Source organism: Oncorhynchus tshawytscha, linkage group LG20, assembly GCF_018296145.1.
Source record: "Oncorhynchus tshawytscha isolate Ot180627B linkage group LG20, Otsh_v2.0, whole genome shotgun sequence".
In the NCBI taxonomy this organism is placed as follows: Eukaryota; Metazoa; Chordata; class Actinopteri; order Salmoniformes; family Salmonidae; genus Oncorhynchus; species Oncorhynchus tshawytscha.
The window spans coordinates 31,889,462-31,904,105 of record NC_056448.1 but is presented as its reverse complement, the minus strand read 5'-3'; the positions used below and the strand labels follow the sequence as shown (position 1 = coordinate 31,904,105).

The 14,644-nt window shown below is 44.8% G+C and overlaps 1 protein-coding gene across 1 annotated transcript in view; it reads right to left on the bottom strand.

Moving 5' to 3' along the window:
* LOC112219921 (laminin subunit gamma-3) overlaps positions 1–8,682 on the bottom strand; it is a 207,226-nt gene extending 198,544 nt beyond the window's left edge. Inside the window, exon 1 of the mRNA XM_042302494.1 lies at positions 8,116–8,682. Within this exon, the coding sequence (XP_042158428.1) occupies positions 8,116–8,491 (376 nt within the window). The 5' untranslated portion in view covers positions 8,492–8,682. The remainder of the gene's footprint in view (positions 1–8,115) is intronic.
* Positions 8,683–14,644: the final 5,962 nt, after the last annotated feature.

The window sequence follows — 14,644 nt, the reverse complement described above, 5'->3', positions numbered from 1 at the left end:
GTACCTCTAGTGCCTTATTAAACATCTATCAGGCTGGAGAGGAGGAGATAAAGGGATAAATAGATAAACAGATGTAGACGGAGGGATAGAGAGAGAGTGTGTGTTTGTGGATGAGAGAGAAAGCCAGAGAGAGAGAGAGAGAGAGAGAGAGTGTGTGTTTGTGGGTGAGAGAGATAGCCAGAGAGAGAGAGAGAGAGAGAGAGAGAGTGTGTTTGTGGATGAGAGAGATAGCGAGAGAGAGAGAGAGAGAGAGAGAGAGAGAGGGGGCATGAATAGAGAGAGAGAGAGGGATAGAGAGAGAGAGTGTGTGTTTGTGGATGAGAGAGAGCGAGAGACAGAGAGAGAAAGAGAGAGAGGGGGCATGAATAGAGAGAGACAGAGAGAGAGAGAGAGAGAGAGAGAGAGAGAGAGAGAGAGGGGGCATGAATATAGAGAGAGTGTGTGTTTGTGGGTGAGAGAAATAGCCAGAGAGAGAGTGTGTTTGTGGATGAGAGAGAGAGAGAGAGAGAGAGAGAGAGAGAGGGGGCATGAATAGAGAGAGAGGGATAGAGAGAGAGTGTGTGTTTGTGGATGAGAGAGAGTGAGAGACAGAGAGAGAAAAGAGAGAGGGGGCATGAATAGAGAGACAGAGAGAGAGAGAGAGAGAGAGAGAGAGAGGGGGGCATGAATAGAGAGAGAGAGAGAGAGAGAGAACTGGCGGGGGGATGAAGACTCACACTTTTATCTCAGGGATTTTGTATGATTCTCAACTCAACTAAATTATTTCATTATTTCATTAAAACACTCCTTATAAAAGGAAAAAGCCAAAGCTGAGAAAAGCTCAATTCAACCCCTGTCTGGTGGATCCCTGGCAAAGACGAGATTTCCTCTGAATTTCCTTCGTGGGGGTGTCTGAGGGGGATTTGGCAGGCTCTGGAAACTTCTAGCTGTAATTGGTGTTGTCTAATTGAGGCACTGGGGTGAGCAGCCATTTTTTGTCATTTTGTTTGAGCTGCATACTAAGTGGAGAAAGGAGTCTCACAAGCCGGGTTCAATTAAACCATGAAGGCACTATATTTCTGCATATTGAACAATCTACATGCTTGCATGGCCACTTGTGGCTGCTCTGCTGCTTGATGGGCTCTCCACCCTGAGAAGATGCTGAGTATTAGTGCGTGTTTTCATCCCACATTTTTCTTGATATGTAAACTGTAAAGGTGTATGATTATTGACCTGGATGTGTGTGAATTGGAGTTGATTTAATGTTGAGCATCAACCACCCTCATCCAAACAGAGCAGAGCATCCCAAACACTGGTTAGGAACACTAGCTTCATCTTAGTAGTTCAGCCATTTTCTATACCACTGAGCATTATGCCAATCTTATTTCCTCTTTGTTGACCTAGTAGACAACAACAAGACCCTACACCCTACACTATCTAGAGGGCCCTACATATAGGACTCTTGTCCCTTAGGCCTTAGTTGAACCCTTTAAGTAGAATACCCCCAACACTGATATGAAGCCTAATGACATCTGTCTACTCCTGTCTGCCAAGGTATCAGACATCTTCACATTACTCTCATCGTTCCAGACATCCTATTTTTTTTTTTTGTTTCGAGACACCCTCTCTTGTCTTTCCAGACATTCTCTCTTGTTTTTCCAACTCAGCAACATTATCTCTCCCACAGCAGCACTCAAATCATTTAAGTTTCATTTACTCTCCGCATGAGGTGAGTTTAGTCCAGCTGGAACGGATACAAAAGAGAAAAGGAGTGTTTGTGTCCCCTGTGATGATGTTCAGTCTAATTGAGAGGTGTGTTTTTCTCTGATGAGTCTGCTTAGTCCATCCGTCAGTAGAAGGGCCTGTATATTGTGCATGCAGTATGTGTGTTTTCTGCAAGTATTTCTATCAGTATCTCTAGTTGACCCATTTACCTACGGATCCATTTAGCTATGGATCTGTTTACCTATGGATCCATTTACCTAGAGATCAATTTACCTATGGATCCCAATAGAGTTTAACATGGAATGTCAAATGATAGAACAATTATTCTGTGTTCAATGTTCAATCTGTGTTCACTCTCCAAACTGAGCAGAAGTGAAACAGTTTAGCTGAGGAGCTGAATCATAATGAATGTGTTGAGTATGAATGACCTTTGACCCCTTTCCAGCCAACCCACCTGTTCATAATACAGCTGTGTGTCCCACCCGCCTGGGCTCTGATCTGATTGGCCCAGACCTAGTCTAAACTCAACATTACCACACTAGACTCAATATTTACTAGGCTACACTGGATGTTTACAGGATGCTCATTTTCTCTATTCGGTTTGAGAGTTTGGGGAGAATTCTCTTTTTGTAGATTATCTTTACCAAGCTGTAAAGGAATGACGTCACTCAACTGTCTGTGCCTGAAAAAGAAGATGTAAGGTCTTGGTCACGGATGATCAGACAGTATATGGCCAATGTGTGATTCTGCCCCAGAAACATTTTAGCTTTATCTATTTGTTTTAGCATTGAAATCTCTTGTAACCAGGTACAGTATCCGTAAACCGTAGTAAGAGTGTGTTCACAGTTGTGTATGTTGACAGTTGTGTAAGTAGATTGTTGTGTATGTTCAGTAGTTTTCCCTCTGCACTGCATTGTTCCTTCAGCAAAGGTCATTAGAGCCAGTCTGTGAGTGTGTTGAGCCAGTCTGTGAGTGTGTTGAGTCACTCTGTGAGTGTGTTGAGCCAGTCTGTGAGTGTGTTGAGCCAGTCTCTGAGTGTGTTGTTTCAGTCTGTGAGCGTGTTGAGTCAGTCTGTGAGTGTGTTGAGTCACTCTGTGAGTGTGTTGAGCCAGTCTGTGAGCGTGTTGAGTCAGTCTGTGAGTGTGTTGAGTCAGTCTGTGAGTGTGTTGAGTCAGTCTGTGAGTGTGTTGAGCCAGTCTGTGAGTGTGTTGAGCCAGTCTGTGAGTGTGTTGAGCCAGTCTGTGAGTGTGTTGAGTCAGTCTGTGAGCGTGTTGAGTCAGTCTGTGAGTGTGTTGAGTCACTCTGTGAGTGTGTTGAGCCAGTCTGTGAGTGTGTTGAGCCAGTCTGTGAGTGTGTTGAGTCAGTCTGTGAGTGTGTTGAGCCAGTCTGTGAGTGTGTTGAATCAGTCTGTGAGTGTGTTGAATCAGTCTGTGAGTGTGTGTTGAATCAGTCTGTGAGTGTGTTGAATCAGTCTGTGAGTGTGTTGAATCAGTCTGTGAGTGTGTTGAGTCAGTCTGTGAGTGTGTCGAGTCAGTCTGTGAGCGTGTTGAGTCAGTCTGTGAGTGTGTTGAGTCACTCTGTGAGTGTGTTGAGCCAGTCTGTGAGCGTGTTGAGTCAGTCTGTGAGTGTGTTGAGTCAGTCTGTGAGTATGTTGAGCTAGTCTGTGAGTGTGTTGAGTCAGTCTGTGAGTATGTTGAGCTAGTCTGTGAGTGTGTTGAGCTAGTCTGTGAGTGTGTCGAGTCAGTCTGTGAGTATGTTGAGCTAGTCTGTGAGTGTGTTGAATGTCGGGTCAGTCTGTGAGTGTGTTACTGTGCCAACTATGGGAGGCTCTTATCCTTCTCTTACATCTGAGACAGGAAATGTTTTTCTTTTAGCATCAATCAATGGAAACCAGCTGCAGACAAAAAGCTGTGTGTGTGTGTCTTGGGAACAAACTGACCCCAATTACATACCACCAGACCTCCCAGCGCTCATCTTTTTTTCTTCTTCCTCATCATGTTTTGTTTACTCCCCCTGCTCCTTCATCTCCCCCCTACCTCTGCACAGACACATTTCAGACCTGGCTGAACTGTGTGTCTCTGTGTCCTGCTGGTGTGTTTCTCTGTGTTTATCGTCCCAGCGACCCCCTCGGAGACGGAGGGGTCTTGTTTTGTTTGGAGAACCAAAGGAAAACAGACAGAAGGGCAGCCCAGGCAGGCCCCCCTAGTGGAACACAGATGGGACACGGTCAGGTTGTATTCAATATGGAGGAAGAAGAAACACTGTGACCCTGGTTCTGTGAGAGACACAGGATGGGGGATGTTGACTTGAATAAAACGTCTTTCAGTTGTTACAAAAACAACAGAAACCTCTCTCCAGTTCAGGCGGATGTTACTCTCAGAATAACTCTGAAGAGAAAGAGACAGAGTACCCAGAGGCTAAAGACTGAACAATGTGACCATACAGTGTAAGGTAGTATGGTCTTCCTGGACTAAGGTCTACTAGACCAAGGACTGGTGTGTTCGAATAACACATCACCAGACATTCCCCAGCCTCTCTCTCTCTGTCTGAGAGAAGTAACCAGAGATTATGACCAACAAAGCCATAGAGCACTGCTCTCCTCCTTCCTCCTAGTAAAAATCAATATCTGCAGACAGACAGACGAGTTTCCTGCTCCAAAACCTTATGATTTAAACACTTCTTTCTTCCACAGACAGTCAGTCATACACTATGACATTTCAAAGACCTGTCATCGTTTTCTCTCTCTTTTGAAGCGAAACCTTTTTTTTTCTCAGGTTGGAATTTTTGTTACACCTACAATAGAGCGGAAGTTGGTTATACTCAGAGTTGTCAGAAGAAAGAATTCCCTGACTAGGCTCTCTGCTGGCTCCATCCTGTTTGACTGATGTATGTGAGCTCACTCTGCACACACATGTCACACACACAAGATGAATAGGAGGAAAAGCTATTTTTTATAAAGTGGGTGTACTGAAGGGCTACATCCCAAACGGCACCCTATTCCCTGTATGGTGCACTTCTTCTGACGGGAGCCCTATGGGTCTGGTTAAAAGTAGTGCACTATAAAGGGTGTCATTTGGGAGGTAGCCTTAGAGATCTTGAGGGAGAAAGGTAAGGGTCATAGTAATTTGCTTCCTCTACAGTCACAATGGACTCTGACATGATTGATTGATGTATAATCTCTGTCCCAATTAATATTTAACAACATCATTGATTTTGGCCTAATGTCATCCTACTTGAAATCCTACTCCCACTTATTTAGCAGGACTTAAAGCTGGGCTCCATGGTGGTGAAACTGTCACATCCGTTTGCAAACAACCAACAGTTTCCATCTGACATCATTGCACACCATGCAGAGTGTGCACTAGGACTGTATCATCTTTACCACAATCCTGGATGCTGATTTCCTTAAAACAAATACGAAATGCGTCTGCGGTAGCCAGTGGCGCTGTTTCGCCTAGCGATGATCTCAGCTTTAAGTCACTTTGAGAAATCAGAACAATTCTAAGGTTATGTGGCCACAGTGGTTGTCATGTACTGTATGTCATGGATGGCATTAGATGATATTATGCCATCACATGGTTGAACCATAAGTAATAAAAGGCCTGTTCTGTAGCCTGACTGTGGTAGTGGTAGAAATGGCATCTTTCTATCTTCTTCTCCTTCCTCCTTCTCTGCTCCCCTGGAAGTGGATTAGGTACTGTAGTACTGTAGTATACTTCTTCTCCTTCCTCCTTCTCTGCTCCCCTGGAAGTGGATTAGGTACTGTAGTACTGTAGTATACTTCTTCTCCTTCCTCCTTCTCTGCTCCCCTGGAAGTGGATTAGGTACTGTAGTACTGTAGTATACTTCTTCTCCTTCCTCCTTCTCTGCTCCCCTGGAAGTGGATTAGGTACTGTAGTACTGTAGTATACTTCTCCCTCCTCCTTCTCTGCTCCCCTGGAAGTGGATTAGGTACTGTAGTACTGTAGTATACTTCTCCCTCCTCCTTCTCTGCTCCCCTGGAAGTGGATTAGGTACTGTAGTACTGTAGTATACTTCTTCTCCTTCCTCCTTCTCTGCTCCCCTGGAAGTGGATTAGGTACTGTAGTACTGTAGTATACTTCTTCTCCTTCCTCCTTCTCTACTCCCCTGGAAGTGGATTAGGTACTGTAGTACTGTAGTATACTTCTTCTCCTTCCTCCTTCTCTGCTCCCCTGGAAGTGGATTAGGTACTGTAGTACTGTAGTATACTTCTTCTCCTTCCTCCTTCTCTGCTCCCCTGGAAGTGGATTAGGTACTGTAGTACTGTAGTATACTTCTCCTTCCTCCTTCTCTGCTCCCCTGGAAGTGGATTAGGTACTGTAGTACTGTAGTATACTTCTCCTTCCTCCTTCTCTGCTCCCCTGGAAGTGGATTAGGTACTGTAGTACTGTAGTATACTTCTTTTCTACTTTTTTAAAATGTATTTAACCTTTATTTAACTAGGCAAGTTAAGAACAAATTTGTATTTACAATGACGGCCTACCAAAAGGCAAGAGGCCTCCTGCGGGGACGGGGGCTGGAATAAAAAAATGTCAAAAATATATATATATATAGGACTAAACACACATCACGACAAGTCAGACAACATAACACTACATAAAGAGAGACCTAAGACAACAACATAGCAAGGCAGCAACACATGACAACACAGCATGGTAGCAACACAACATGACCACAACATGGTAGCAGCACAAAACATGGTACAAACATTATTGGGCACAGACAACAGCACAAAGGGCAAGAAGGTAGAGACAACAATACATCACACAAAGCAGCCACAACTGTCAGTAAGTGTCCATGATTGAGACTTTGAATGAAGAGATTGAGATAAAACTGTCCAGTTTGAGTGTTTGTTGCATCTCGTTCCATTCGCTAGCTGCAGCGAACTGAAAAGAGGAGCGACCCAGGGATGTGTGTGCTTCGGGGACCTTTAACAGAATGTGACTGGCAGAACGGGTGTTGTATGTGGAGGATGAGGGCTGCAATAGATTTCTCAGATAAGGGAGAGTGAGGCCTAAGAGGGTTTTATAAATAAGCATCAACCAGTGGGTCTTGCGACGGGTATACAGTGATGACCAGTTTACAGAGGAGTATAGAGTGCAGTGATGGGTCCTATAAGGAGCATTGGTGGCAAATCTGATGGCCGAATGGTAAAGAACATCTAGCCCCTCGAGAGCACCCTAACCTGCCGATTTATAAATGATGTCTCCGTAATCTTAATCATGGGTAGGATGGTCATCTGAATCAGGGTTAGTTTGGTAGCTGGGTTGAAAGAGGAGCGATTATGATATATGAAACCAAGTCTAGATTTAATTTTAGCCTGCAGCTTTGATATGTGCTGAGAGAAGGACAGTGTACCGTCTAGCCATACTCCCAAGTACTTGTATGAGGTGACTAAGTCAAGCTCTAAACCCTCAGAGGTTGTAATCACACCTGTGGGAAGTATGGCTAGACGGTACACTGCCTTTACTATACTATCTATTGTCCTCCCTTCCGTTTAGGCCAACACCTTAAATATGAGTTAGATGTGCTCTATTGAATGTGATCTACTCTACTGGATGCATCCGGACCACTTTGAAAGGTTTCCAGACAGACCCTGAGCCTCACGGCTACATGCTTGCAATTACTCCAACAAAGTGACACTAAGCCATGTCTGGGGCAACGGACGACGGGCGATGGGCAGGATGGTGTTTTCTGAAGAGAAGCTTTGAGTGATTATCAGAGGAATACTAGTGTGTGTCATCAGTGGAGGAATTCAGAATGCTGAGGTTGTGAGGGACGTGTTCTGCTTTAGATACTTTTTCTCAGGGTGATTGGCACGTAATAGTCAAATCTTTTTCTGTCATTTGACTTCTCATAGTCAAGTCACTTTACATAATTGAACTCCTCACTGTCAAGTCTCTTTCTCTTTCTGTCATTGAACATTTCATCGTCAAATCTGTGAATTATTCAAATGCTGCGACAATACAGTGTTGTAATGGATGTAGCATGGCCTATAGGCAGGTGAACTCAACAAAGAGTTTTTGCAGTGCCTTGTAATTTTAAAGAAGTGTAGGTTAAATATTAATGTTCAAGGCAGAACTAAACAAAAGGAAAAGTCTGTAGCCTGTGTAACCTATGACATGAAATACAAATAATTGAACATAATAACACCACTTGAGGATTCACCTATCACAACTTAACATGAACACAACCTCGGGGTACAAATGGAAGCCTATGGAAGCCTATGGAAGCATATGAGAGAGAGAGCTTAAGCTTCAATTTTATCCAGGTGCATGCAGGGTGAGCTTGTATAGTTGGACCAGGACTCTTCAAACTCAACTAATTGTGAACAATTTTGTACTTTTTACAGATGTGCAGGGTGAGACATAAAGAGAGTGTCGGTCTTACTGAGGTGCAGGGAGAGGTTTACAGAGTTAGGGTGCTGGACTCCGTAGAACATGGACTGGCTCTGCCACCAGGTGGGTTCCTCATCCGTGTGGAAGTCCGTCAGCAGGCTGGCGTTGTGGCTGAGGCCCGGGTCCGACACTCTACAGTGGTGGCAGGACCGCGTCGAGCCCGTCTGCATGCAGTAGTTCTCCGGGGGCGAACCGCACACGTTAGAGGCCATGACCGTGCGGTTGAAGGCTGCGTTCTCAAACTTGGGCATGCAGCGGCTTGGGACACCCTTGTTGTCATCGTAGCAGGAGTCCATGGCCCCATGAATGAGGGAGAGGGAGTGGAGGAGGAGGGTGAGGAGGAGTGGGGTGGTCAGTGGGGTATCCATGTCCAGGAAAAGTCACAGACAGACTCACACACACACACACCCAAACACACTATTAGAGTAATCCCGCAGATGTCTCAGAGAAGTCTATTTTCCTCTGTTTTTTCCCTCTCTTTCTCTCTGTCCCTCTCTCTTTCCTTGTCCCTTTCTTCTCCAACATGTGTTTCCCCCTCTGTGAACTAAGTGAAGTTACTGGGTGAACCCCTCTCACCAGGGATAGGAGGAGAGAGACATGGGAGGGAGGGACAGACAGACAGAGGGGGTAGGAATGAGAGGGAAGTGGGGGCATGTACACTCCCCCTCCTGCTGGCCACAGCAAGTACTAATGTCCCCAGTGCAATGCAATGATGCAGATTCACAGTAAAACCATGGTCCTGTTCATTAGGGCGCACCATGGCAAGAGAACATAAATCTGTGCTGGGCAAATTTATGCACCACCTCCCTGTTTCACTCCATTTCAAAACGTTTCCCCCCTAACTGAACACTACCCAAGTGGTAGAAAACTATGCTAGTAGCATTGAAATGAACCATTTGAATAATACAGGGGCCAATACAGAGACTGTTAAAACCATTCCATTGCACAATCTGCATTATACTGGAGAGTGTATGAACTCATAGGGTCTTTACCACTTATGACGAAATGCAATATACTGTATGATGATTATGGTGATACTTGCGTTAGTATCACAGTGGGGATTGCTGACTTCAGTAAGACTCTTCAGAATAACTACAGGTGCTGAACGGATTCAGAACCTATCATCTACCTGGCAACAAGAAGGGAATATAGGAGACAGACGAGATGACTAGAGAACCTGTGAACGTTGCTTGAGGCTTATGGTATCTCTGATAGAGTGTGTATGATGTATTTGATACCATTACAATAATTCCGGTTCAGCCATTACCAAAAGCCTGTTCTCCCCAATTAAGGATGCCACCAACCTCCTGTGGTAGGTAGGTAGGTAGGTAGGTAGGTAGGTAGGTAGGTAGGTAGGTAGGTAGGGAGGGAGGTAGTGACTGATTCCGTGTGTGTGTGTGTGTGTGTGTGTGTGTGTGTGTGTGTGTGCTTGCGAAAGAGAGATTTAGAAAGACGGAGAGGAATGGAGGTTGAGAGGTAAAGAAGGAGTCACGGTGGGAGTTGTGGACGTAAGGAGGTGTTTGGAGTGTGTTGTAGATTTATGATCCTTGGGGATTTACTGCTTCTCCTTTCCCATATCTCCTTGTGATTGCTCTGATTTATTACAGCTCTGTCACCACTCAGCCAGGGACATTCAAAAGGGAACCACATCAAATTGCAATGAAATCCTCTGCTGACTGCGGGCGAGAGGCAGACAAGGGAGAGGGAGATGAGAGAGAGGGAGAGGGAGAGGAGAGAGGGAGAGGGAGATGAGAGAGGGAGAGGGAGATGAGAGAGGGAGAGGGAGTGAGAGAGAGAGGGAGAGGGAGATGAGAGAGAGAGGGAGAGGGAAAGCGAGAGGGTGAGGAAGAGGGACAGGGAGAGATGGAGTTCAGGGAGAGAGAATGGGAATGTCTTGACTGCCGATGTATCTCTCATTACGATGAAAGGGACTAATACTTCTGCAAGCTTACGTTCAACAGGAAGTACTCACGGTGTGTGTGCATGCATAGGTGCCTGTGTGAGCGTGTTGCTGTGTGTGGCTACAAATGTATTTGTGCATATGCATGTGTATATGCATTAGAGTAAAGTGTACACAGCTGGGTGTATATGATTATTGAGTGAAGTGAATTGATTGGCAGGTTGACCATGTGTTCAGATATATTCAGCCTACTGTATGTGCATGTCATGATGTGGATCAGTAAAGTAAAGGGCTCACCTGTCTGTCCATACGTTATGAATCAGCCCTGTGTGTGTGTGTGTGTGTGTGTGTGTGTGTGTGTGTGTGTGTGTGTGTGTGTGTGTGTGTGTGTGTGTGTGTGTGTGTGTGTGTGTGTGTGTGTGTGTGTGTGTGTGTGTGTGTGTGTGTGTGTGAATTCATTGGTCTTGGAGAGGACTGCAGAATCTCCTGAGGACAGGAGCTGGAGAGTGGTTGTGATCAGGTCAGTTGAATTGAATTAAACTGGAAAATGAACCCAGAGTAAATATCTAACTCAATTTGTGACACAATGAAAAGGTAAGGTGTGAAAAATCGAATTTGCTACTGAAATAGCTCCAAAATAAGCCACACTATTTTAACTTCAAAGCCAGGGGTGATTTGGAGGTGTGTGTGTGTGTGTGTGTGTGTATTTGTGTTTACGCCTGTGTCTGTGCCTGCGTGTGTGCCTGTGTGTGTGTGTGTGCATGCATGCCTTTATGTACCTGTGTGTGTGTGTGTGTGCATTCATGCCTTTATGTACCTGTGTGTGTGTGTGCATTCATGCCTTTATGTGCCTGTGTGTGCTAAATGAACACAGCATGCAGTAGAGGGTGAAGGAAAGCACTTGAGAAGCCTGCTGGGGGAAGAAGCCTCATGCTGGCCTCCCTGCTCGTCTGGAAGCACTACTCCATACAACAACACACATACCAGAGAGTGGGCCATGATGGCAGAGGAAGAAATACTCTATACAACAACACACATACCAGGGAGTGGGCCATGATGACAGGGGAAGAAATACTCCATACAACAACACACATACCAGAGAGTGGGCCATGATGGCAGGGGAAGAAATACTCTATACAACAACACACATACCAGAGAGTGGGCCATGATGGCAGGGGAAGAAATACTCTATACAACAACACACATACCAGAGAGTGGGCCATGATGGCAGGGGAAGAAATACTCTATACAACAACACACATACCAGAGAGTGGGCCATGATGGCAGGGGAAGAAATACTCCATACAACAACACACATACCAGAGAGTGGGCCATGATGGCAGGGGAAGAAATACTCCATACAACAACACACATACCAGAGAGTGGGCCATGATGACAGGGGAAGAAATACTCTATACAACAACACACATACCAGAGAGTGGGCCATGATGGCAGGGGAAGAAATACTCTATACAACAACACACATACCAGAGAGTGGGCCATGATGGCAGGGGAAGAAATACTCCATACAACAACACACATACCAGAGAGTGGGCCATGATGACAGGGGAAGAAATACTCCATACAACAACACACATACCAGAGAGGGCCATGATGGCAGGGGAAGAAATACTCTATACAACAACACACATACCAGAGAGTGGGCCATGATGACAGGGGAAGAAATACTCTATACAACAACACACATACCAGAGAGTGGGCCATGATGGCAGAGGAAGAAATACTCTATACAACAACACACATACCAGAGAGTGGGCCATGATGACAGGGGAAGAAATACTCCATACAACAACACACATACCAGAGAGTGGGCCATGATGACAGGGGAAGAAATACTCCATACAACAACACACATACCAGAGAGTGGGCCATGATGACAGGGGAAGAAATACTCTATACAACAACACACATACCAGAGAGTGGGCCATGATGACAGGGGAAGAAATACTCTATACAACAACACACATACCAGGGAGTGGGCCATGATGGCAGAGGAAGAAATACTCTATACAACAACACACATACCAGAGAGTGGGCCATGATGGCAGGGGAAGAAATATTCTATACAACAACACACATACCAGGGAGTGGGCCATGATGGCAGAGGAAGAAATACTCTATACAACAACACACATACCAGAGAGTGGGCCATGATGACAGGGGAAGAAATACTCTATACACCACACATAGCAGCACACCTGAGATACACTGTAACGGCTGTCGTAGGTGGAAGTCGGAGAGGACCAAGTTGCAGCGTGCTACGTGTTCATGGTAGATTTAATAAAGAAACTGAACACTAGAACAAAACAACAACAAAGTGGAACAAATGAAACAGTTCTGTCTGGTGCAGACACACAAAGACAGAAAACAACTACCCACACCCATAGTGGGAAAACAGGCTGCCTAAGTATGGTTCTCAATCAGAGACAACGATTGCCAGCTGCCTCTGATTGGGAACCATACCAGGCCAAACACATAGAAAATACAAAACCTAGACTACAAAACATAAGGTCAGGACGTGACATACACTCCTACAAAAAAGGGTTCCAAAACGTTTTTTCGGCTGTCCCCATAAGATAACCCTCTGCAGAACCCTTTTTGGTTCCAGGTAGAACCCTTATGTGTTGCATGTAGAACCGTCTGTGGAAAGAGTCTTACATGGAACTCAAAAAGGTTCTACCTGGAACCAAAAGGGTTCTACCTAATACCAAAAAAGGGTTCTACATAGGGTTCTCCTATGGGGACAGCCAAAGAAACATTTTAGATTCTAGATAGTACATGTTCTCATAAGAGTGTAGAAAGACTCATAAGGAGGATGATGATGATGGTGTAGGTAGTGAATGCACTAGACACAACCATAATCCATCACCACTGCTGCTCCATCCCTCAGCACATACTGTAGGCAACATGTTCTCACAGTCTCACGTCAGAATTAGATGTTCAGCAATGTTTCTCAAATATCACATTTCGATGTTCTTCCAAACATCAAATTTCTCTTATTTGAAGTCGTTTTGGATAAGAACATCTGCTCAATGACTCGAATGTAAATGTAAAATAAGCACATAGGCCTAAACTTCCATATTTTGTTATTTCTCGCACTCTCTCTCTCTCTCTCTCTCCCTTTCCTCCTCTCTCTGTTTCTCTCTCTTGTCTGTGAAGATGCTCCTCTCCTCTCCTCTCTCTCCTCTCCTCTCCCTCCTCCTCTCCTCTCCTCTCCTCTCCTCTCCTCTCCTCTCCTCTCCTCTCCTCTCCCTCTCCTCTCCTCTCCTCTCCTCTCCTCTCCTCTCCTCTCCTCGATACTCTGTTCTGGTAGTTCCTGCAATCTGGCTGACAGGCAGGTCTGTGCTGGGCGGCAGCTTGGCTTTTATGATGATGTGATGTCGCTAAGATGAGTTAAGCTTTCAAACAGGGATTTAATGTCATGGATGGGCTGTCACCGCTTCACTTAGCCATGCAGGAGACTGCAGATGCCACCACCCCCACAGAGAATACACTAGGCTAGATATCAGACAAGCAATGACTGTCACACAAGTCTAATACTACACCGACCCACACAAAACTATACTACACTGACACACAAGTCTAATACAACACCGACCCAAACAAAACTATACTACACTGTCACACAAGTCTACTACACAGAACAACAAAAAACTATACTACACTATCACACAAGTCTAATATTACACTGACCCACACTAAACTATACTACACTATAACACAAGTCTAATATTACACTGACCCACACTAAACTATACTACACTATAACACAAGTCTAATATTACACTGACCCACACTAAACTATACTACACTATAACACAAGTCTAATATTACACTGACCCACACTAAACTATACTACACTATAACACAAGTCTAATATTACACTGACCCACACTAAACTATACTACACTATAACACAAGTCTAATATTACACTGACCCACACTAAACTATACTACACTATCACACAAGTCTAATATTACACTGACCCACACTAAACTATACTACACTATAACACAAGTCTACTACACCGACCGACAAGTCTATCATAATGCACTATGACAAGAACCTGTACTACACTGTCTCAGTCTACTACGCCTTCACAAAACTACTACACTGTCTCAGTCTACTACACCTTCACAAAACTACTACACTGTCTCAGTCTACTACGCCTTCACAAAACTACTACACTGTCTCAGTCTACTACGCCTTCACAAAACTACTACACTGTCTCAGTCTACTACGCCTTCACAAAACTACTACACTGTCTCAGTCTACTACGCCTTCACAAAACTACTACACTGTCTCAGTCTACTACGCCTTCACAAAACTACTACACTGTCTCAGTCTACTACGCCTTCACAAAACTACTACACTGTCTCAGTCTACTACGCCTTCACAAAACTACTACACTGTCTCAGTCTACTACGCCTTCACAAAACTACTACACTGTCTCAGTCTACTACGCCTTCACAAAACTACTACACTGTCTCAGTCTACTACGCCTTCACAAAACTACTACACTGTCTCAGTCTACTACGCCTTCACAAAACTACTACACTGTCTCAGTCTACTACGCCTTCACAAAACTACTACACTGTC